At 41.7% G+C, this 22,626-nt stretch overlaps 2 protein-coding genes across 4 annotated transcripts; one reads left to right on the top strand and one right to left on the bottom strand.

Moving 5' to 3' along the window:
- The first annotated feature begins 538 nt into the window (after positions 1–538).
- il12rb2 (interleukin 12 receptor, beta 2a) lies at positions 539–12,816 on the top strand. Its single transcript, XM_030048976.1, has 16 exons — positions 539–633; positions 985–1,112; positions 1,559–1,822; positions 2,472–2,595; positions 2,702–2,889; positions 3,292–3,428; positions 4,124–4,268; positions 7,404–7,474; positions 8,197–8,407; positions 8,566–8,748; positions 9,802–9,900; positions 10,164–10,307; positions 10,512–10,643; positions 11,331–11,427; positions 11,642–11,729; positions 11,936–12,816. Exons 2-16 carry the CDS (start codon positions 1,043–1,045, stop codon positions 12,377–12,379), a joined length of 2,397 nt encoding a protein of 798 aa, XP_029904836.1. The 5' UTR covers positions 539–633; positions 985–1,042; the 3' UTR covers positions 12,380–12,816.
- A 1,749-nt stretch (positions 12,817–14,565) lies between these two features.
- On the bottom strand, positions 14,566–20,192 carry serbp1a (SERPINE1 mRNA binding protein 1a). 3 transcript variants are annotated; one of them, XM_030048979.1, is made up of 9 exons: positions 19,823–20,192; positions 18,154–18,334; positions 17,897–18,037; positions 17,716–17,787; positions 17,466–17,540; positions 17,096–17,267; positions 16,511–16,558; positions 16,204–16,389; positions 14,566–15,863 (listed from the first exon to the last, which is right to left on the bottom strand). In XM_030048979.1, the coding sequence occupies exons 1-9, from the start codon at positions 20,076–20,078 to the stop codon at positions 15,807–15,809; spliced, it is 1,188 nt and encodes a 395-aa protein (XP_029904839.1). In that variant the 5' UTR covers positions 20,079–20,192; the 3' UTR covers positions 14,566–15,806. The 3 variants fall into 3 exon arrangements, with proteins under 3 accessions (XP_029904839.1, XP_029904837.1, XP_029904838.1); XM_030048977.1 differs by having other exon boundaries at positions 16,502–16,558; positions 19,823–20,191; XM_030048978.1 differs by having other exon boundaries at positions 16,502–16,558; positions 17,716–17,784; positions 19,823–20,191.
- Positions 20,193–22,626: the final 2,434 nt, after the last annotated feature.

Below are 22,626 nucleotides of genomic sequence, written 5' to 3'. Positions count from 1 at the left end.
GCTCAAACATCTTCCTATATTCTCTGTCTAGGAATAACTACAATGATTCAGCCAGTCCACATTACAGTCCACATTACCACATACAGTTTGATACAACAAGTTATTGAAAGTGAACCTCTGTGTCCAGATGGAGCATTTACCAAAACATAATTAATATTCTAAGCCTATATGAGAGAACTATGTAAATCTCACAGCCAAGGAAGAAAAGGGGAAAACTCACAGGGCTTACCAGACATAACAACAATAAAGGGTGTATGCTGATAAATTATCATTACATATTCCTAAACTCAGTACTTGAGAATGACATGAGCACAGCCCACAGTGTTGTGGAGCTGCACATTTGTCCAGCCCTCTGGCTGCAGCACTGAAGTGAGAAGGTGTGAAGTTCGTCATCACAGCAGAAGTGTGTGTGTGTGTGTGTGTGTGTGTGTGTGTGTGTGTGTGTGTGTGTGTGTGTGTGTGTGTGTGTGTGTGTGTGTGTGTGTGTGTGTGAGCAGCGGCAGCCACACGGAACTGAACGGAGTCTGGAGGCGCTCCTCTACGTGAAGACGTCTGGAACGGGTCTGGGATTATGGGCTAAATTACAGAAAGTGCGGGACACAAGAGAGATTAACATGTTTCTGGGATTTCATGGTAAGTAGTTAACCTTTTTACATCCGGTGTTCACACTGTCATTATTCTGTCCCATAAGCTACAGGGCCATCTATCCGAATAATTAGATGTGATTAGGCTGCTTGTTTAAGAATTATGAGGCAGGAAAAAAAAAAAAAAAAAAAAAAAAAAAAAATAGACTGGGATCAATCATGTTGCAAATATTAATAATGAATTTGGTTATAACCCTAAACAAAAATCCCAGACACATTTTGAATTCTTAGAAACACGTTTCCAAGTGACCGATCATTTACTCTACAGAGTCATTTTTCGCCACACCATGGCTGTTGCATATGTATTTGCTTATTTGCTTGTTTGTGCGCTTGTTTTAAGAAAATGTAGCAGCTCTGGGGCCATGTGAGAAACGCAGAAAGGCAGTTACGGATGACTCATGGCTACAATACCTCAAACATGGTCCGTCCTCACTGTCATCACTGTACTGGCTGTACAGTTTTGTTTTGGTAAGGTCAAACTCCTTTTTGGCCAAATACAAGGAATTCGGATATCTGTGTGATATGCTACATCAATTAGAGATAAGTTTTAAATTATAAGAAGTGGACTGAGATGTACATGAAGCCCTGCTTTATGCGAAAATCTATGTTCATTACAGTGTAGACTCATGGGATATGTCCGTGGCGCCCAGTCATGTGGCATCACTGTAATATTTACCATATGAGCTAGTATTGATGTAGGATATAAGGAATAGTTTAGTTGTAGCCTATATGCGTGTGGTATCCTTTCAGAGGATTACGCTACTATAGATTTGTCTTCCCTAACGATAACCTCCAAACGTACTTGCATCAAAATCAACAAATCAAGAATTCGCAGCCTCAGTGGTACCATGGATTTACATGTTAAGGGACTTGCAAGCACCATGGAAGTCACCACACTCTTGTCTTTTGCCCAGGTGACAAATCATGTGTCATATGGTCCAGCTCTGGCTCTGACGTCCTCCAAGGGTCCAGTTTTGAGGTGTATTGCACCTTTACATGCAATTGCAAGGGATCCATGTACGCAGACAATGTGGGCAAGCCGCAGGAGCACCGAAAATTCAATTCAACAACTCTGTATCTTAATGTGAGAAACATTACAGAGCGCAGGACCTTCAGCTGTCAGTGTAATGACTGTCGATCAAATCTAGACCCCTGTGGACTCGACATCTTCCCCGGATGTGAGTATGAAATGATGTGAATTTCTGTGTAAAAAGCCCCAGTCCCTGTCCTTAGCATATTTCGTTTACATGATGATTTACTGGGTCATCAGACATTTTATTTCTCTGAAAATGAGACATTTGTCTAAATATTTTGGTTGAAATGTGACAGACACCTCAATAAATACTGATGTGCCAATCATGATGCATTCAGCATATTTATTTTCCATTTTCAGATTAAACTCTTCAGGATACTATGTATAACAAGCTCAAAATTAAATGTATAAAATCGTTTCAGCTGTTGTTGTTTTTTTTTTTTTTTTTTTTTTAAAGCAGGGAAATATTTTTTTCTGGGTCTGCAGGATATTTTCATGGCAGTTGGCACAGTGATCATAGTGGCTTTAATGCCTTTAATTAGTCAAGAAGAATACCTTTTCAAGTGCACTGTAAGTACATATTGCTGATTGAAAGAAGCTGCATATTGTGACCGCAAGGCTGTGGCTGTGAAAGCCAAGGTACAACTTAAAGGGTAAAAAAGCCTCCTTTTTGACATATTATGCTTGTCTTTTCCCTCAAATGTTTTGAAAACTAATTGTATCGGCTTTATTGTTGTTGTGAGTTCTCTGCTCTACTTAGTATCTGTTTAACCTCACTCCTCTTTGTCCTTTAGATCCACCAGATATGCCCCAAAACATAACCTGCTTCCAGAATGTCATAAATGGTGAAAAAGAAGATGTGGTCTGTACGTGGAATACAGGAAGGAATACTCAGCTCGACACCGTGTCAGAGCTGTGGTGAGCTTGACAGACAAAGAAAAACTTTTTGAAAAGATCTGACTCAGACATTACACAGATTTATCGCTAGCATTGTCACATGACACTTTGGCTTCATGTGTTCCAGTGTGAGAACTACATCTGGAAACCACACAGACGGGCCGTTCTCCTGCAACAACTCCACAAAGGGACCCGACTTGTCTGTAAGGTTCCCGGTGTCCGCCTCCGTCCAGACGATCTCTGTGAAGGTCCAGACTCACAACAAGCTGGGCACAGCAGAGTCCCCCACCTTCAGCTACACACTCCATGACATCAGTAAGACATCAGCAATCAGCCACAAAGCTTTCACGTAAATTGTCATGTTTTAGTGTGCAAACTGCAAAGATGGTGCGTTATTGCATTTGTAATCACCGTTCCCAGATGGTTACTTTGTAATGAAAGGTTTCCTGTCCTTAAGATGCCCTGATCTTATATCTTATACTGGTTGGTGATGGCCCTCTCCATCCTCCTGTCCTCTGATCTGTGATGACTGGATCCAAGGTTTTTTTTTTTTTAGCAAGGAATAGATTTGCAAGTGACTTGGGACCATGAAAATGCGTGTTTGTGTGGTGGATCTTTCTTGGGATAGTTGCAGTTTTATATTTAAAAAACGCATCTGTCCATGGTCTACAATGCTGGTTCTGAGCACCGTCCTGTCCGTTCTCTGTGTTCCCAAAGTGATCCCTCCACCTCCTGTCCTTATGCAAGCTGAGTGCTCCTCCCAGGCCTGCAAGGTCACGGTGGGACAGAGGACTAAACACCTGGAGATCCAATACAGCACATCACAGCAGACATGGACAAGCCATCCAGAATCTGTAAGACATCTCTGTAGTATACAATATATGCAATACAATATAAACATATATACATGTATAGCAGAAAGACCTGAATGAAGCCTTGCAAGAGAGCGTGCAGGAAGGTACACTGAACCCCTGACTACATGCAGTGAGTAAAACATCAAACCACAAGGCATCTCTGTTGATTCAAAGTTAAAGGCCAATTTGACTGAGGTTTCAATTGTCAGGCTGTTGCGTGCAGAAATGGACACATCATATAGCAGAAGCTGAAACTTCACCTTTCGTTCTTTAGCAGTTTGTCTCACAACATGATCTCAAGTGGCAAAATATCACATGCAAAAATGTGTTGAGCCATGAGTGAATATATAGATATAGTGGTATAAGTTTAATTTCACCCTGAAGTCGCACACAGGGCTAAACTGATGTGAAGGAATCATTCTCACTGATCCAAATTTGAAACATGGCAGCCTAATTTGTTGCAAAACAGCTTAGAACAAATTTCATATTTATTAGATTTTTTCACAAGTAAAGCACAGTTGCATTTATGCATTTATGCAGAAATAACTGGAAGGACAATTCATCTTTCTCCTAATATGGAGAGATGTATCTTCCCCTGTCCCCTATCAAATCAACACCTGTGCTGTTCAGACATTGTTTCTGCAAAAATGTACATTGGAAGACCAAGTTTAAAAAAGATGTATTTTGATTTTCAGGGTGTGCAGATTGGTTCGGTGTGGATCCAGTCCATCTCCTCTCTTCAGCCTTACACGTTGTACCACTTCAGAGCCAGAACCAAACTGAGCACTGGGCTGTGGAGTCAATGGAGCACACAGATCTCAAACTGGACTCAAGAGGAAGGTAAGCAAACCTGGACAACAAAGTAGATTCATGTGAGCCTGTTGTTTTGAAAAAAGACCCTAATCAGCCCTAATCAGCCCTAATCTCTGCTGGAATCACCACTTGGCACGGTCTGCACACAAATCAACCTCTGTGGTGCGTTATCTACATGCACTGCTGGTTGAGTCAGTGGTGCTTCCTTTCCATTTGGTCTTTGATGGGCAGGTATCAGTTCACCACTGGCTGCTTACAAGAACCCTATCCCACTGAAAGAAACCCTGTTGTGTTATATCTTGCATAAGGGAACCGATACCTACAATTAGGCATGCTATGTGCAATGCATAGAAAGTCTACCATGCGTACACTGAGATGGTGATGCACTGCACTGCGTGGTTTATAATATGTAGTCTGTACACTTGAGTCTAGTTATGAAGCATTTAGATACTGAGCGAAGGTGATGAACATAGTGAAATGATGAGGATGAGAATGATGCTACCTTGGAAAGGTCTGTTTGCAAGTTTGTAAGACAGATGGTGCGAAGATATGCTTTTTTCCTTTCAGTTGGTAAAGCTTCAAAATGCTGAAAAAATTTTAAGTGTGACAACAGATCACCAACTTTCCACCAGTGCTTTGCAGCAGTGGCTGCAGCTTTTGGTAACGCATACACTGAAAGAACAGACATGCAGCATGACACCTGTTTCCTAACCTTTTGAATGGGCACAGATCAAATTCTGTAAGGCGTGTAAGGCGGAGTTTGAGCAGGGAGGCACTGTGGCCGTGTCTTTTTAAATTCACTGATTCTTGGGAATTTGGATAAATCATGTCCCACTAAGAAAAATGCTATTTCTCTTGGAAATTTACAACATTTTAATGAATAAAAAGAATCAAGGGCATAATCAGGGGGTCCTTTGCACATTTGTAAGGTTCTTTTATAGGTTTATTTTTAATTTTTAGTAATTTAATGATTATATGTTGGCTCATGACCTACAAAACCAGTTGTCCTCGGATAGGAGATAATCATTTCAACTTGATTAAAACAACAAAAAGTAATAATTTCATTGAATAATATATTTACTACATGAAAGAGTACAACATAATATGTATTAAAAACTACAAACGATGAGTTTTGAACAATATTTACTATTATTTTGTGGTTGCTCAAAATGTGTCCCACATATTCGTCACCACCGTCAGATATTTATTTAAAAAATAATAATAAAAAAACTTCAAGACCACTGCATGCTTCAAGACCACTCAGGCTCCTGTAAGTTTGCTATTTTCTCTTAAATCTCTTCATATTTTGGGACACTGCTACTGTCACAACCATAACATGTCAACACCGTCACTTCTGTATAAAAAATATTAAATTAGATTATGGAATAAATGTATACTTTTTAAGAAGAGGTCTGATGCAGGTAGCAACAGGGCAAAAACAAGCTGGCTAATGTGAACAACTCATGCTCATCATGTGAAAGAGTAAGTTTTTGTCACCACCGTCAGGTTTTCTGTCGGTGATGACTGAAGTGTGAAAAATGCTTATGCAGTGCTCAGGATTGTTATTTTTTGTACCAAATAGTTAAAATAAAGTTGTTAAGCAAGAAGCCATTGACTTGAGTGGTATAAATTTTGGAAATGTATGTTTTAATGAGGCGACTGTCACCACCGTCAGATTAGTGTCACCACCGTCAAAGGCAGTTATATTTGTTTTAAATGAATATGCTTACAATATGTTACTTTGGTGCTATTGAATTATTTAAGTATTAGTCTCTTTTAATACAAAAATATGTTTTTCAAATAATAAAAAAAAAAAACATTACGGTGACGGTGTTGACAAAAACAAAGTAGCCTAGAAAAACACCTATTTTATGAAGAAAATGCAGAATGAGGAGGTTGCACCGGTACATTGCTGAACAGCCAAGACCTTGGCCTATAATGATATACCTTCAGATTTTGTAATTTAACTCACTTTTTTTTCAAAATTAAAACCTGTTTTATCCAAATTCCCAAGAATCAGTGAATTAATAATTTAGAGTCTGTTCACTTCCTGAAGAGTCTGCTGCATACATGCTCTGCTTATCACGTTAGAAATGGCGGTCACTCTTGTAACTCGCAGTTTAGAGAAGTGGCAAGTTTTCCACATTGTGCCAACACCTTCTCTGTTCTTCATTGCCAGAAATATCCAGCTTCACAAGACATTTGGTCTCATTTTGAGTCTTGAGTGAAATGAGATAGTCCCACTTGCTTCCAATGCAGTTTCATTTCTTCAAGTTTTTTTTTTTTCTGGGAACAAGCATCAACATGTTGAAACAAGGCAGAATAACGCTGATTACCATTGGAAACAATTATCTCATCCCACTGGCAGATTGTTTCACTAACACAGAACATATGACTGAACGGAACTGCCTTGCTAAGATGGATTTTTTTTTTTTTTTTTTTTTTGCAGTGATGTTGTCTTTCCTATCTTCCTATCTATGAACATCACACGTTGACCAAGCCTTTCCCACTCTGTCATCATGTATCTGCCCTGTGTGTATCAGTCCCTACTGTGGCCAATGCTCTTATGCTGGTGTTAAAATATGTGTGTCTTGGTGGAAAAGTCCCCCACCCCCCACCCCTTTTCCTGTAACAGATGCTATACACAGTATAGCTTAGCCAGTTCAACAAAGGTTACAGAAAGTGAAGAAAGAAAGTGAGAAAGAAATATTTCTATTATGGTAACCATATTTTACAAAAAAGTACACTAACTATCCATTTATTTTAGCTATAAGGCATCTTTATTATCTGTTGTTCATTTTGAAGGTCAATTTCATTTATCTTCCAGATGTTGATAGATGTAGATGTATACATTAATTCAGAAACTATTAAGTTTCTTGGAATCATTAGTCATCATTCTCCGAGGCTTGAGCTTTCAGAGGAAAACGTTGCAAACTGGATGTCTATCACTTTCACAGGAATCAAAGCATAACATCACAGATCAGCACTTTCGCTCATGAATAATAATATATAAGAAAAGACCTGCCACTACTACAAACATTTAATTTAATTTGAAACTCGCAGCCACATCACTAATATACCTATTCTGTGAAATCAGAGTTTATTTACTGAAAATATTGAGCTTCTCAGAGGATTTTAATGTTCAGTACTACTGTTTTACAGCTCCTGACAAAGAGCTGGATGTGTGGTATGCTGATTCCCCTGAATCCAACTGCATGACAGTTTACTGGAAGGTAAGTTTTTCAACCCCTGCCAGTCACACACACATACACGGGTCTTATAAAACTGCGTGTAAACCTGTACCCTAGCTGTCCACACAGTTTCCTCTGAGTGAGCACCGTTCATTAATGAAAATTCTGAATGATAATGAAGGATACAGCACAACACAGCACTAAGGTGTGAGAAAGTCTTTTTTCGGTGTGCTTTCCGGCTCCCTGTGCTCCTCATGTGTGGGCTATGTGGGTGTGTAGTGCTTTAACCATTTTTACACCACCACCTCGCTGCCACTTTCTGTGTAAACTCAAATGTCAACCCTTAACCATTTCTGAGGTTTGACACCCTGACTCCCACCTCCTGCACAGACACTCACACACGCCCACACCCTGACACACACACACACACACACACACACACACACACACACACACACACACACACACACATACACTCTCTCTTTCTAATGTCACATTAAAACTGCGAGAGATAACTGAAACCCAAGACCAGACACTGCAGTTTCAGTTTACAAGAAAAAGAAGAGCTTAACAGAAACAATGGGTCTTCAGCATTATCTCTACACTGTGCACACTTATGAAGTGACCTAAATGTCCTTTCTCTACTCTCTGTTCTGTATCCTTCAGTGACTGACAATGTCAAGTGCAAATAACAAAATTGATGCAAATGTTGCAACAGAGTGGCGGACTTGCTGTTTTAACTCAAAATGCTGCTCTTACTGCAGAGGCTGAACGACTCCAACGCCAGAGGGAAGATTGTAGACTACAGGGTCAAAGGCCACAACCTCAAGACAGACCGGACCTTTGCCTATGACGTCAGTGCTAATGTCAGTCATTACTCAGTGCCGTGCTGTGGCAGCTGTGAGGTGACTGTGTTTGTGCGCAACTCCAAAGGCCTGTCCCCTCCTGCCATCCTCCCCAGCTTCCACAAAACAGGTAGAGTATGCAGTGCTTTCCTGTCTTGCCTCCATGTTTATATCATATATTGCATTTTTTCATCATTTCGCTGTGCAGTGTTAAGTGGTTACCTCACTTGGATAATTATGCTTGTTTGCGCATGGAGATAAAATATTCCTATGTCCATTGTCTCTCAGCTGAGCCTCCTCAGGATGTGCACGTGACTGTAGACAACCACAGTGTCATCATCTCCTGGAGAAAGCCTGTAACTGCGTTTGCACCCACTGCATATCTGGTGGAGTGGCACCCAGAAGACCGGAGGGTAGAGGAGCTGCAGTGGGTCAGGCTGGGCAGGAATGAGAACCAAGCAGTCATCACAGGTACACGAAGAGGAGTGACAACATGCACTCTGCTTCAGACCACTGCACAAATAACACTGCCCTTATAAAGGCGTTATAATTAGGTTATTATTTGGGTTGTAAACACCGGTGTGAAGCATAAGTAAACAATTGTGAACAAGTTATAACACAGTTGTCATACATCAATGCGGGCTCACTATTTGGCAAGATCTGAAGACAAATAGTGAGCTTGCACTGATGTATGAAACCTGTGTTCTAATGTGTTTGTAACTGTTGAGTAATAATTTATTAAGTGTTTACAACCTAATTAAAAACCTAATTATGAACCATTCATAAACCCTTTATGAGGGTAGTCTTATTGTGCAGTGGTCATGATGTTATATTTTGTTATTTCCACACTATGAAATGTTAACAATTAAGAACTTCAGACAAGTGGGCAGATGGCCTGTCTGTGCTTGCACTGCAAAAAAAAAAAAAAAAAAAAAAAAAATCTCTGTAAGTCATTTTTCATCTTGAGTGTTAAAATCTAAAATCTTGTTTTTCTTAAGACAAGCAAAAAAAAAGAGCTGAAATAGTCCCACTTGTTCCAAATGCTACTCTGTGTGTCTCCAAACTTTTCTTGAATCAAGGATAATTTTCATAGTACTAGTTGTATTATTTGCCTGACTCTGCCCATATGTTAAAATATTTCTACTTGTTCCTAGACAAATTCCTGAAAAAATGGAATAGCACTCAAAATAAGTGGGATTATCTCATCCCACTTGAACATTGTATTCACTTGTTTTAAGAAATACAATTTTAAGACTGAATATGAAACTAAATTGTTACGGTGGGGATTTTTTTGCGGCGTATATCAACACTCATGCACATACACACATACATTCACATTTGACACTGGTCACAGCGGATACATCGTGATAAATCCAGTCCCGTTCTTCAAAGCAGGGGCTGACAACCACATGGTTTCTCTCTCCGCCTGCCTCTTTCTTTGTTCCTTTCCACTTCTTTTTCTAACATCGTTTACTGCCGTATCTCTCCCTTCTCCTGGACCAACTCTCTGTATCTCCTGTGCAGACATGAAGCCATACGAGTGCTATGAGGGAGCCGTGTACGTCCTTTATGAGAGCTCAGTGGGCAGGGCCAGGTTTACAGGTGTCAGCACCATGGAGTCAGGTAAGAGCTGGGAGTGAGACAGCGTGTGACTGATATAGACCTGGAAATTATTTTAAGCATTAATAAAATTATCACTTACATAGTAATAATAACAACAATTACGCTATTTAACACTATTTTATTTTATTTTACTTCACAGAAATTCACACACTATCTCACAGCCATCACTCCGGCAAACATTAAAGTATTAGTGCCAAATTGAGCAATGGAGTAACTGGCCACTGATAAGAATACCTACTCAACTGCCTTCTTGTTGTTTGTAGCTCCAACAGGGGGTCCATCTGTCAAAGAGCAGGTTGAGGGGAACAAAGTGACACTGACCTGGACAAAGCTCCCGAGGGAACAACGCAGAGGATGTATCAGCAATTACACCATCCATTTAAAAACTCAAGACTCCCTGCTGTCTTGTAAGCACAGTTAACACACAGAAACGCTCACCGCACTCACAATATGGCTTTGTGCTCCCTGTGGTTATGACATGCTTTTGACAAGTTTTGACATGTTGTTCATAATATGTACTGGTAGGATGCAATGAGTCAGATGAATCACTTTCTACAGCATGATTTTATAACAAGGCTTCTCTCCTGTGTGTGTATGACTTTATATTCCAGACCATATACCTCCATCAGAGACGATGTACATCATCAAGCACCTTCCCCCAGCTTCCTACTGGCTGCAAATGTCGGCTTGGACTTCACATGGAGAAGGACCTGCTGGTCGAGGGGTCAAATTCTTCATCGAACGTAAGAACTGTCAAGATTACTTTTATTTTTGGCAGTTCAGTTTGCCTCTTGAACTATGGGATATGAAATACTGTGCATGGAATGGAGAGGCTTACATGTTCTTAATTAATTGATTCATTGATTACATAATATCATTAAGAGCAGACTTTTTGTAATGATATAGCTTCAAGAGCAGCTATAGAGTATTTGGCCTCACTATCTTGCTGTGGAATTGATAGGATATCTTCTCAAGTCGAGTCAATTATATTTGAATATTGCCTTGAAAACAAAACAAGATAAGTTTCCTCACATTAAAACAACAAAGGCACCCAGTGTCAAAGATGTGAAGCACCTCGCATCGTCCAGCGGTGTTGCAGCATGGTGTCTGCACATCTGGCACTGCCATGCCTCTAAATGTCCACTAGGGGCAGACCTGCATTAAGATGTCCTCAAATGAAATACAAACAGAGACTAGGTGGCACATACCCCAAAAACACAGTCACAAGATGCCAAACTGAGCATGACTACAAGAAAAAGAGAAATTAAGTCTGCACACTTTGGCCTCAGAGGGTCTTTTGCCTCAGAAGAAGGCGCTCTGAGGCCAAAAAATAGATTAATAAAACTGATTTTTTTTGTGGACACTCATACAGAAAATCTAGAAATGCCTCAGCCTTACATCTACTCCCTGTTTCCATCTCACTTTTTCAGAGGAGAGCCAAGCGTTCATCATAGGAATGTGCATAATCATCTTCAGCGCCCTCTTTCTTCTTGTGTGTGTCTGCCAATTCTCAGCAGTACAGCGAAGGTAATGAGGTGACGGCAGCCACAACAGACCACTTTAAGGTCTTAAAAGTAAAAGACAGCCTTAAAAAAAGCAACAAACAAATACAATGTCATGCATCTATTGATCTTTGTTGTACAGTAGACAACAGATTTCGTGTCAATGAATCATGCAGCAGCAGAGAGGAAATCCGCTGCTGGATAAAGTCTAATTTAGTAATCCTTTCCTGTCCCGCCAGGTTCTGGATGGTTTTCCGCTGCCTCATGCTTGATGTTATACCTGATCCTGCCAACAGCAAGTGGGCACAAGAATGTGCCAAAGAAAAGGTATTTGTCCAAGCCATTTACGTTTATTGTCGACATGTCATATTATTTTGTTTAGATGTATTTTGCAGTATTATTTTGGACACTTTGGGGCAGTCATTCAATCAGATTAGGCCATTAGAGTTGTATATAAAGGCTAAAGACTAGAAAATATATTGAATTGGGTCTGTGAAATATTTAGAGTACTTTCTGCTCCGTGTCTTTCTCAGCAGGGCAAGATGAACTTCCCGCTCCAGCTGAGTAACTCATGTGGAACAGAGGAGGAAGATGAGCCCGTTACCGTGGATGTTGAGGAGCTGCATGAGGAGGACTTCACGCCTGCCTCCGACGTCTCCTCACAGCTCTGTCCCCAGACCAGCCTGAGCCCTACCACAGAGACAGACACGCTGCTGTATCCTCACACCTCGTACATCAAGAGCTTCTCCCACGACTCGGACAGCTCTGACCAAACCCAGACCTCTCTGGAAACAAACACGACTCTTGACTATATCGCAGCACACTGGGCAGAAGACGAGGAGTGCGAGGAGGATGAGATAGAATCTACGGAAATGTTTGATTTCTTCCCCAGCCCGATGGACGCGCTGATGTTTAAGGGTCAGCTGACACTGGATACTGTCAAAATTGACTGCAGTGGCCTGTTTGAGAACGGTTAAAAACCATAAACACTTGGAGAAATGAGGCTGAGACACAACTGAAGAAACTGCTAAATGAAACAATGACTGGAGCTGGCCCCTTTTCCAGTCAAGGTGTTCACAAACTCCTTTGGTGGTTAAGTCATCATCACCGAATGACTCTGTGTGGTTAACTTTTTTTTTTCTATTGCACTGTCTTGCCCTTTCGATCAAGCACCTGCAAGGACACCTGACGTGCAGGAACTACCTCGTTGCTTTCCACATTGAAAAAGACTTCCACAACGTGTATGGACAACACCCCTTGTACAGTTTCCCACAACTGTTATGCCGTAATAGTTTGTGATTCAAAATGTACTTTAATACACTTTTTCCTTGTCATGCATTACCAGTTTTTAACTAAAGAACACTGTTTCATACACTGATACTGAAATCAAAATAAACGCAATACAGACTGCAGAGCATAAATGATGAGAGTGCAAATTATGTGTTCTGGTCCACAAATCTGTTATCAAGATCTATTTCCATTGTTTATCAGTTACTAATGCACCGTGATTCTCCATTACTGCTGCCTTTTCAGGAATACGTTTAGAATTGATATGTATAGATCTTTGAGAAATGCCTGTATGAAACTAAAATACCTTTTTTTCCAGTTTTTTTTTTTTTTTTTTCGGCATCCACACCAAAAATTTAATTTCAATATTAACATACACACGTTCTCCTAAAACACTGTGAATTGTTTTAACATTGTTCCTTATGCATTATTATTGAGTGCACCTTCAGTTTGAAGACTTGTCTAAATTATTTTTGAGTAGTTCCTAATAATATCACAAGAACTTGGGTGTTACAGTGGGAGGCAAAATTGCTCTCCTGAGTGCTGAAATACTCCCTGTCCAAAATTTGATGCAACAAATGAAGTCGGGGGGGTAGGAGAATGCACACTGGAGATCTTCAAGTCACTTTCATCCAAAGTAAAGCAAGGCACACCCAAAGTGACGACACCATCCACCTGCATGTGCATCCCAGATACAAACTGCAGTCGACGCTTCAGTTCATGAGGCTGCAGTCAGCAGAGAATTAGCAGTTTTCATACCACTTCTTTATCAACATGACTAATATTTAGCACAGGTCAAAAATACCTAATTTCACTGTTGAAGACTGAAAGAAAGTTAAAGGTGAACTTCATGGTTGCAGTGGGAGAGAGTTGATGTGAGGCCACAGGAGAGGTTAACTCAAGAATGCATAAAACCTTGCGGCATGAAAATATCTAGGTGTGGAGATGTTTCATTTGTCAGTTCAGAGATGGAGTCGTGCTACGGCGTGCCACCTATTCTGGTTTAACAAGGATCTATTTTCAGCAAGGATCCTCAAACTCTGCAAGAACTTGAATCAACGCAAGCTGCAATTAAGGCAAATGCTAGACAACAAATATTGAGATATTCTTTCTTTAAAAACTAATGTTTGTTAATTCATATTTGTGATACTGGTGAAAAAAATAGTCTTTTGGAGAAATATCATTTGACCAAATTATGTATGTTGTTTGATAAGTGGTAGTGGATCTCATGTTGGATATCCATAACAAGCCCTCTGCAGTTAGATTGTCTCTGCATGCTTACCTTGTTACCAGGTATTGGGACTTTGCGATACCTAATATTTATATCTACATGTATTATATAGATATATTCATGCCAATAAAGCATATTAAATTGAAATACTGACTGTTACTTGCAGCAACAGATGTCTAATGATCTCATGCTTAACTGTAGTATTGCATTGTTGGCCTGTATGTTTCTAAGTTGGAATGGGAAAGTTATATTTTATGCCACATGTGAACTGTAAGCCTCAGGGTTTGGCAACATAAATGCAATCTGCAGACAGGCATACTGTTCAGATAAAGCTTGGTGTAAAACACGTCTGATCAGTGTTGCAGGGGCAAAGTTGTGCCAAAAAGCAATTAGGCTTTGTCATGTGTTGTAGGCCACATTCTTAAACAACAAAAACATGATTCAGCATCATCATAAACCTAATGAAATAACATTTTCACTTCACACAGGTGCTCGCCGTAACAGCACAAGGGATAGTGATAACAGATGTGTGTGGGCAAATGTGATTCCAAGTGGCAGTCAAATCCAAATGAACCCATATATTGTACTTATGTGACTCACATTGTTTGTACCAAACAGAATTTAAAAAAGTGACAATGCAAAAAATTAAACGACCACCTTTATTTACCGACAGAGGTCTCTAATAGCAGGGCTAGATTTCACACATTTGTAGAGCACTGAGCCGTTCCATATGATGAACAACTGTATTTCTTTCAGAGTGATTATGCAGCGGTGCCACTGTGGAGGCTAAAGAGCAAACTGAAGCTGGGCTGACTTTACATGTCTCAGGATGCTTGAGCGGAGTGTGTCAACAGTAGTCTGAGGGAATCCAGAGGACTACAGCCACATCCAAACTGTGTAAAAAACACCTGCTCTCCACGTCTCACCTTCAATTAAAATAAACACTAAGGCATCGTTTGACTTGTACATGGCCAGTGATCAGAGCAGATGGAATGGGCAAGAGGAAGAGACATTAGACAATGAATAGCACCTCAAGGCAAGTACATGAGAACACAAGAGGAAACTTTCACTTGCATGGTGATCCACTTGACAAATGTAGCAAGACCCATGTGAAATTAGAAAAGTAATCACCTTGTGTTCCTCCTTAGCAACATGTCAATACAAACACCCTTAATACAGATGAGGCGCAATTCAATGGATGCATTCAAATCATCACTTGATCAAAGATCAAGGGATGTCCTATCTGCATCATCAAGTTGTCTGCCAGAGATTTTTTATGAAAATAGTCTAGATTTACAGGCCTAAGATCATAGAAGAATAGACCCTCCTTTATAAAATATAAAACAATACCGCAGTTCTAAAGAAAAGTCCTTTAAAACGCATTGAGTGAAGCAGTAACTTGGTAAGAAACACCTGGTGTGGCAGAGCTTATGAGCTTGGGCTGGAGCCCCACAGCGCCCGTTTTGAAGCAGTCAAGCAAGCAACGGGACACCCCAAGCTAAACGATACTCTTCTTATATTTGGAAATGCATATTTTCAAGCAGCAATTACAAAAATGTATCCATGGACAATGCATAACCTCTGAAAAAAATACTGTATGAAAACATCCCTGCTACTTTGTTTCTAAGTACAAAACCTCTACCAATAAAGTTGCTCCAGAGTAGCAAGAAGTCCTTTTCTTTTTTTGTATTTTTTTGTTAATTTCTGTTTTTTTTTTTTCCATCTTTTTTTTCTTAAATGGGTAAAATTCAGTTCTCAAGTTGAGTGTCATAGATAATGACAGTCTTCTCCATCAATTCAATCTGCTGAAGGATCCAGGAACATGCAAGCCTCGTAGTGGAGGTGCTTATGGGGCTCCTGTGGGCCTGAGGGACAGCGGCCGGGGCTCAAGCCAGGGCTGGGAAGGCCTCGGGGTCATCCACATTGGGCACCGACACACCAGACTGGACACAAAACAACGCCAAGTAGGGGTTAGACTATTTATGGAGTTAAGTCATGTCAAGAAAATGAAGAAAATAAATTAGAATTAGCCTAAGTGCAAATTTGATGTTCTAAGGACCCAAGAGTTTATATTATTAAGACTAATTTCAACAGGTTAGCTGACCAATTACTTATTAATATTCAGGGCAAGGTCATATCATGGAGTTCAAGTACAGTGAAGCAAAAATTTGCTTGTTTTACACTTCAGACAAACAAGTGCTAACAATGATAACAATGTATCATCATAAGCTATTAACAGGGTCTTGCACTTGTGTTATGCTTCTGTCATGACATGATGGTTACCTTCTCAGTCCTTCCTCCGCGTGGCACCCTAGCAGGGGGTCCCTCACGGCCCTCGCCCCGACCACGACCCCCCCTGCCACCACGGGGTCCCCCGCGGCCACGACCTGGACGGCCCAAGTCTCCAAAGTTGATCTCCAGCTGGGACGTAATGTCATTGGCTGGCTTCCGGAAGTGGTGCTCATCCTCCTGAATCAAGAAAAAAGGCAACATATTATTTCCTCATTGGTTTAAAAGAGCTTTGGTTTGTGCTACTTCACATTAAAACTTCGAGTTAATGTATCATATGAAGGTCACTTACAGCATGTACCTTGGATGCCTCATCCCCCTCAGTATCGATCAGAGCACCTTTCTTGTCCTGTGTTGTAGAAAAAGACAGAACAGAAACATAACCTCAGTTTACTGAATCAAAGTAGAACTTGAATATTGTGTTTGCACTTATACCAAATGCTGCTGTTGGCATTTATTTTTAAACAAACCACAATTCAATTAAAAAGAACATAGATACACACCCTATCAATACTTTAATCCCCTGCTTTGCACAAAACCTCCATCTCTTGTTCCAATAGTACTGACTCCAGACTAACCTCCGTGTCTTTTGCAGAAAACTGCCACCAGTTCTAAGCACTAAAAAAAGGCAAGCCTCCCAGAATTATTGAAAATAATTATCAATAGAGTGGTGGGACTTTCTGTGATACTGAATACATATACATTTTCTAATGTATGTGTATTGTGGGCCTTTTGTTTAATAAATTTTCTACAGGCTTACCTTGGTACATTTTTTCCCCATTGGGACAATTTGCCCCATTTCAATCAAAACTAATTTACGATAATTAACTAAAAATGTAAAAATTTGAAAACATGCATGAAGAGCAGGACCATGTGGTTAACTCACATCGTCCGTTTTGGACTTGTGCAGCACATATCCTTTGTTCCACTCAGCTCCCTCATTGGCCTTGCGGATATTGAACTCCACCTTGGCCCGCTCCTTGCACTGCATGGCTTTCCATTCATCCAGAGTCATCTCCTTAGGGCCTTCCTCCTTGACTTCCTCTACCTCATTCTCCCTGCAACACACAATGAAAGACACTGAAAACCCAAGTCTCTTATTTTCATCATCAATCATCATCATCAATAATTTCTAAAATGAAAAGTAATTATTTTGCATTTAATATTGCCAAGACAAAGCCTTTGAAACTTCTGAGCACTAACTCAAATATTTCCAGCAATCGTTATATTCCTTATCAAGTCACCACATAACTTACTTGTTCTCAGAGTCAGCAGGCGGATGCTCCTCTCCCTCAGGATTCTCCTCAGTTACGTTTGATTGGTCAAGCTCACTATGGAAAGGAAACGACAATTAGTCCCTTGGTGAACTGCTTAAAAGTTAACAGGCATTCTCCAAAAGATATACTTCCTCCTGAGAAGAAATCTAAGCACTGAGCAAAATTTACTCCAGGTCTCAGGTAACTCCTCCACCCCCATCATGTTGCATATCTGCCTACGACTGCTTACTTCAGTTCATCCTTGACAGTGCCCCAGTTGTGAGATCCACTTCCTCCACGCTTTTCCTCAGCTTTCAGGCTGCTGAAACAACATTTGCTTTAGCCAGGAGACTGACAACAGAAATTCATGCAAACACATATGAATGTTTTTCGGATTCGGTGTAAATTGACTGTCAAAGAAAAGCACTTACGATCGGTCACTGCCACTGTGCCTATCAAATTCACGTTTTCCCCGTGAGTCAAAGCCGTCACTGCGACCCATGCCGCGTCCTCGGCCTCCACGGCCACCCCGGCCCCCACCTCGTCCTCTCATTGGCCTATCACCAACAGGCCTATGGAACAGAGGGGAAACCCCAACTCAATCACCCTCAAGGTACAACAGACTGAATCTCTACTACACAAGGATCCTGGTCAATTAAAATCTCTACTGATCCACAGTTGAACTCACTTCTCCACTGAGAATTCTCCTGTCTTCTCACCACCTTCTCCAGCAGGCCTCTCAAAGCGGCGAGGGGGCCGCCTGTCCGCTGGAGGCCGCCTGTCTGTGGGTGGGCGCCCCTCTCCCTGGCCGCCCTGGGGCCTGGAGCTGTCACCCTCAGGCCTCCGACCCATTCTCCTCATACCAGCACCTGTGGATGACCACAAAAGGATTAGAGGAACAATACAATCACCAGATCAAAAACCACTGCTGTGAGCCAGAGGAGAAACTGAACAATTCAACTGATTCATTGTATCATTAAAAATGTAATTTAAATGATCTTACAGGTAGCTGTATTATCAAAGTCCCTCAGCTAATCAACTTTTTACATTTTTTTTTATTATGCCCAGTGTCACATCCATTGATGGGCTTACATGTGCCATGGAGGACTGGCAGCATGCAGGGTAACTTAGCCAATTAATTCCTCCTCTCGCTGAGAGATTGCTGATCAATGAAATCATGTGGTGTGATCTTTGGTTGGAAAGAAAACCTGCACACTCTCTCCACGGCACATGGTTGCCCAGGACTGGTCAAGTCTGACATTAGTCCCACCCACTGCTCCAATCACCAGCTACCAAAATAGACACCCTCCACTCTGCTACAGCAGCTGAGTGCAGGAGAGTGGGTGCACCTGTCTCATCTTCTCTCAAGCAACCAGATACGAGTCCACCAAGACAGTGACATGCTGATAATGGCCAACTACTTAGTATCTGGAGATCATTTCCTGACTTCATTCTACCATTAGCAATCGGAAGTATTTAACCACACCTGACAAAAGTAGACTAAAAATACGTTTTCAGGATTTAGTATGTATAATCCCAAACAATCAAACTGCTAGTATGAACAAAATCCTCTCAGACAGGTTGACAGGGCCATGTATTGTGCAGCTCGGGTTAAGTGGCGGTCTGGAGGCTGTAGATTAGGACGCCCCACACCCCCGCCACGAGGTTTATCACGATGAGGAACAGGACTGCGTGCCATGCCTGGTGCCTACTGACAAAAGCCAACAGAAAATAAGCTTTCAAGTTCCGTTAAATTACAATAATCGAGTAGTATTAAACTAATCGTCGTTTTTTGTGGCTTCGCCGATTATGGGATCACGTTGTCCCCCCGTGCCAAACCTCATCTAACCTGTCAAAGTTTACAATTAAGCAATAGTTGAGCCTCGCTGACAGCCACCTGCACCGAGTAAATTCTGAGCAGAGTCAAGAGGTCGTCGACCATCACGATTTAGCAGTTTTAACCGGCTGGGGGAAATTAAAAAAAAAAAAAAAAAAAAAAAAAATGGTTGGCCAACATTTAGGTGGCCGGGCTTGATGGGGTTCAGCCTGTTTGACAAGGCCGGGGAACAGGCCAAAACAAGTCGGCCTGCACGCTGTTTATCACGGCGTGCCCCGTACAGTGGAAGCTTCACGCCTTCCGTCGTGCTGCTGGTTTGTACAGGGGGGGAAAAGCGCCATTGTTGAAGGTGACAGCCCGGACAGACGCACAAAGGGACTCGCGTGGACCTCATGTCACGGGGGCTTATGAAGCACCGTTAGCTAGCTAGTGAGCAAGACACTTAGCTTGCTAGCTTACAATCCCCTAGCTGCAGCTACACCACAGATAATGACATGAAATGCAAAACTAAAATTTTTACCATCTTTCTTGAGAGGAACAGGTGCCTGGGTCTCCTCCTTCTTGTCAGCAAGGGGGTTCTTTCTGTCTTTCTGGGACTCCTTTTTCTGTTGCTTAGCAGCCTGGGCTGCAGTCTTGGCGGCACCAGGAGCAGGAGCCTCCTTCTTCTTGATCTCGGCCTGCTTCAACAGCTCAAACGGATCCGACTCGTCGTCAGATAATTGGTCGAACCGGTTGGCTATGGTGCAGCCGAAACCTTCTTTCATTTTTCCGGGCATGATGGCGCCCCTTCAGCAGGATTTTCCTCCGATTCTACGAGGCTTGGTGCGAACACTTCGCTGGATGAAGCCACAAGATGGCTGGGAAAAGGACCTTCTTCTCTTCCGGCGCGATAGACATCCGGGGCCTCGGCGTTGGCGCGGGGTGGGGCGTGTAGTTCTTTGATAATGAAAAGCTATGAGCCCAGACTGCAGAACAACTACACTACCCATGATTCCAGTCGGTGTCAATAGTGTTTGTTAGCTTCTGTAGTGAGGGCAGCGTGGGTGCCCATGCATTTCTCTGCTCTTGTTTTGTTTTGCAGCTACACGCAGAGATCCGCTGGAAATCTCTGCAGACACACTGCAGACTTTTGTGCAGAGCATTGTAGTATTTAACCAAAGTGAACACAACACTCCCTTTGTCTCCTGCATGGTGTGCCTCCATCACACACATGTAGACCTCTACAGGCAACAGGTGTGTGGCACAGAAGTCATATGGGCCAAATATTTCACATGAGAAGAAGAAAAAACACAGAAATAGAGTGATTAATAAATTACCTATTGATTTTATTTCTTTAGACCAGTGCTGGGCAGGTTCCTCATGCTCACGGTCATACATTTCAAAAGTTAGGTCATCTCTTCACTCTGGGCAGCAAGCTACACATCCTTGAGCTGGGGCTTGCATCCATTCTGTCTTAAAAAAAAATAATAATAATAAACTCTACCAAATTATCTGTACAAAAAATAAACCTAAACCTAATAGGGCTCTTTCATCTGTGATACAACAGGCTACAAAGAGGATAGCCTATAACCACCCAAAGAGCCATCTTCTCACTGGGTTAGAATCATTAAATATGGAGGGGGTGGCCGCAAAATTAATTAAGTAAATTTATTTTTTCCGATTGTCTTACATTGAAATAGTAATTTCTCTGGCTACCCATAACCGAGAAAAGTAAGTTACGCTACATTATCCTCCCATATTAATGAAGGAAACATAGGCTACCGACAGGAAAATCAAATGGGCGTCTATTTTTAATGCCCTTGTTCATGTTTTTCTGACATGAAGTAGGCTAGTTTGGTTTCTGAATGTGAAGAGTAGGCCTATCTGTTTGGAGTAGCTCTAACGACTTCACTCTTGTGGAAATAATCATCTAAAAGAACAAGTACATGTATTATTTATTTATGTATTTTTGCTGTCATAGAGATAAGCACCAGATGAGGTGGAGTGATTCAGTGGACAGTGGTAAGTTTCAAATGTAGAATGTAATACATACTAGCCGAAGTAAGAAAGCAAGAGACATTGAAACGAATTTGAAATTTGATCTGTGTAGCCTAATGCCCTTTAATATTTGCATGCATGCTTGTATTTATAAACAGTATTTACATTAACATCCACATTGCATAGGCTGCTACTGCTTTATTACAGCCCAACAGTAAATGGGCCAGCGGCACCACAGCGCACTGACTGGACCAGCGCTGTCCTGACACCCTGACACGGATTTGGCAACACCTCCATCAACCCAGTGTTTTGTTTTGTTTTGTTTTTTTTCCCGCACATCCAAGATGACATCTCCAGTCACCAAAGCCATGATAGAATCCTATGCGCTCATGGTCATGGTCATGGGGACGTTTTTCGTCTATTTCTGCGGCATGGTGTGGGCTTTCTGCAACCCGAAACTGAGCGGAGCCGAGGAGCAGTGCGAGACCGAGGGAGAGGCAGCGCCGCCCGGGGACAGCTGCTGCGTCTGCGCCCCTCATCCTCAGCTGGGGACCTGCCGCTGTCCAGCTGCGCGTCCGCCGGCCCCGCAGGTAGACGGAGACTGGCTCACTCACGCAACTTACATCAACTTTCTGGGGGACACAGATAGCCTCCTGTCGGACTGCTCTGGATGTCGCTGCGAGGATCATGGAACTATAAACAACAAAAGTGGGTGTAGTCCCTTGAGGGAGGAGTAGGTTGGACATTTGCTGGCCTGTCACCATCGTTAGCTGATTCTGTTTATGGCAAAGCTGTATTTTTCTCTCCTGTGTAATTCGTGCTTTAGTGATTGCTGCGGGTGAAAGCAGAATGACATGATAATACGCGGTGCTCTCTCAACCGTGACAGTGCATCAGCCGCCCCAAGGAAAACTGCTTGAGTTCCCTTTAGCGAAACTCACATCATTTAAATGTCCTCATACAGACAAAACCAGCGAAAGAAAAGTAAATATCTGACAGAGTTGTCGCTGCAGCATGTATTGAACCATGTGAGCTCGTGTCTTCATGCTGTAAATCCAGGCTTACATGTTCTATATGAATAAATGGTACTTTACTATTGTGTTTTGCATGCAGTTATATGCCCAGTCTGCATGGGCTTACAAGACACCATGAATGCAAAGAAGCCAGGAGCAGGGCACATCCTTTACATTGTCAGACAGCAGAAATAAAGCATTAAAATAAAGCATTCATCTGATCATCAGACCATTATCAAGTAGGACATCACTCTTTAAATCACCAACAGAAGCTTACTATGTATAGATGCAAATTAAAGTGCATACAAACAATCTTGTCTTCCTCTCCAGACTTT

This window comes from Myripristis murdjan, chromosome 4 (assembly GCF_902150065.1).
Source record: "Myripristis murdjan chromosome 4, fMyrMur1.1, whole genome shotgun sequence".
Taxonomy (NCBI): Eukaryota; Metazoa; Chordata; class Actinopteri; order Holocentriformes; family Holocentridae; genus Myripristis; species Myripristis murdjan.
Note: the sequence above shows the minus strand (reverse complement) of the source record. Positions and strands in the feature narration are given on the sequence as shown.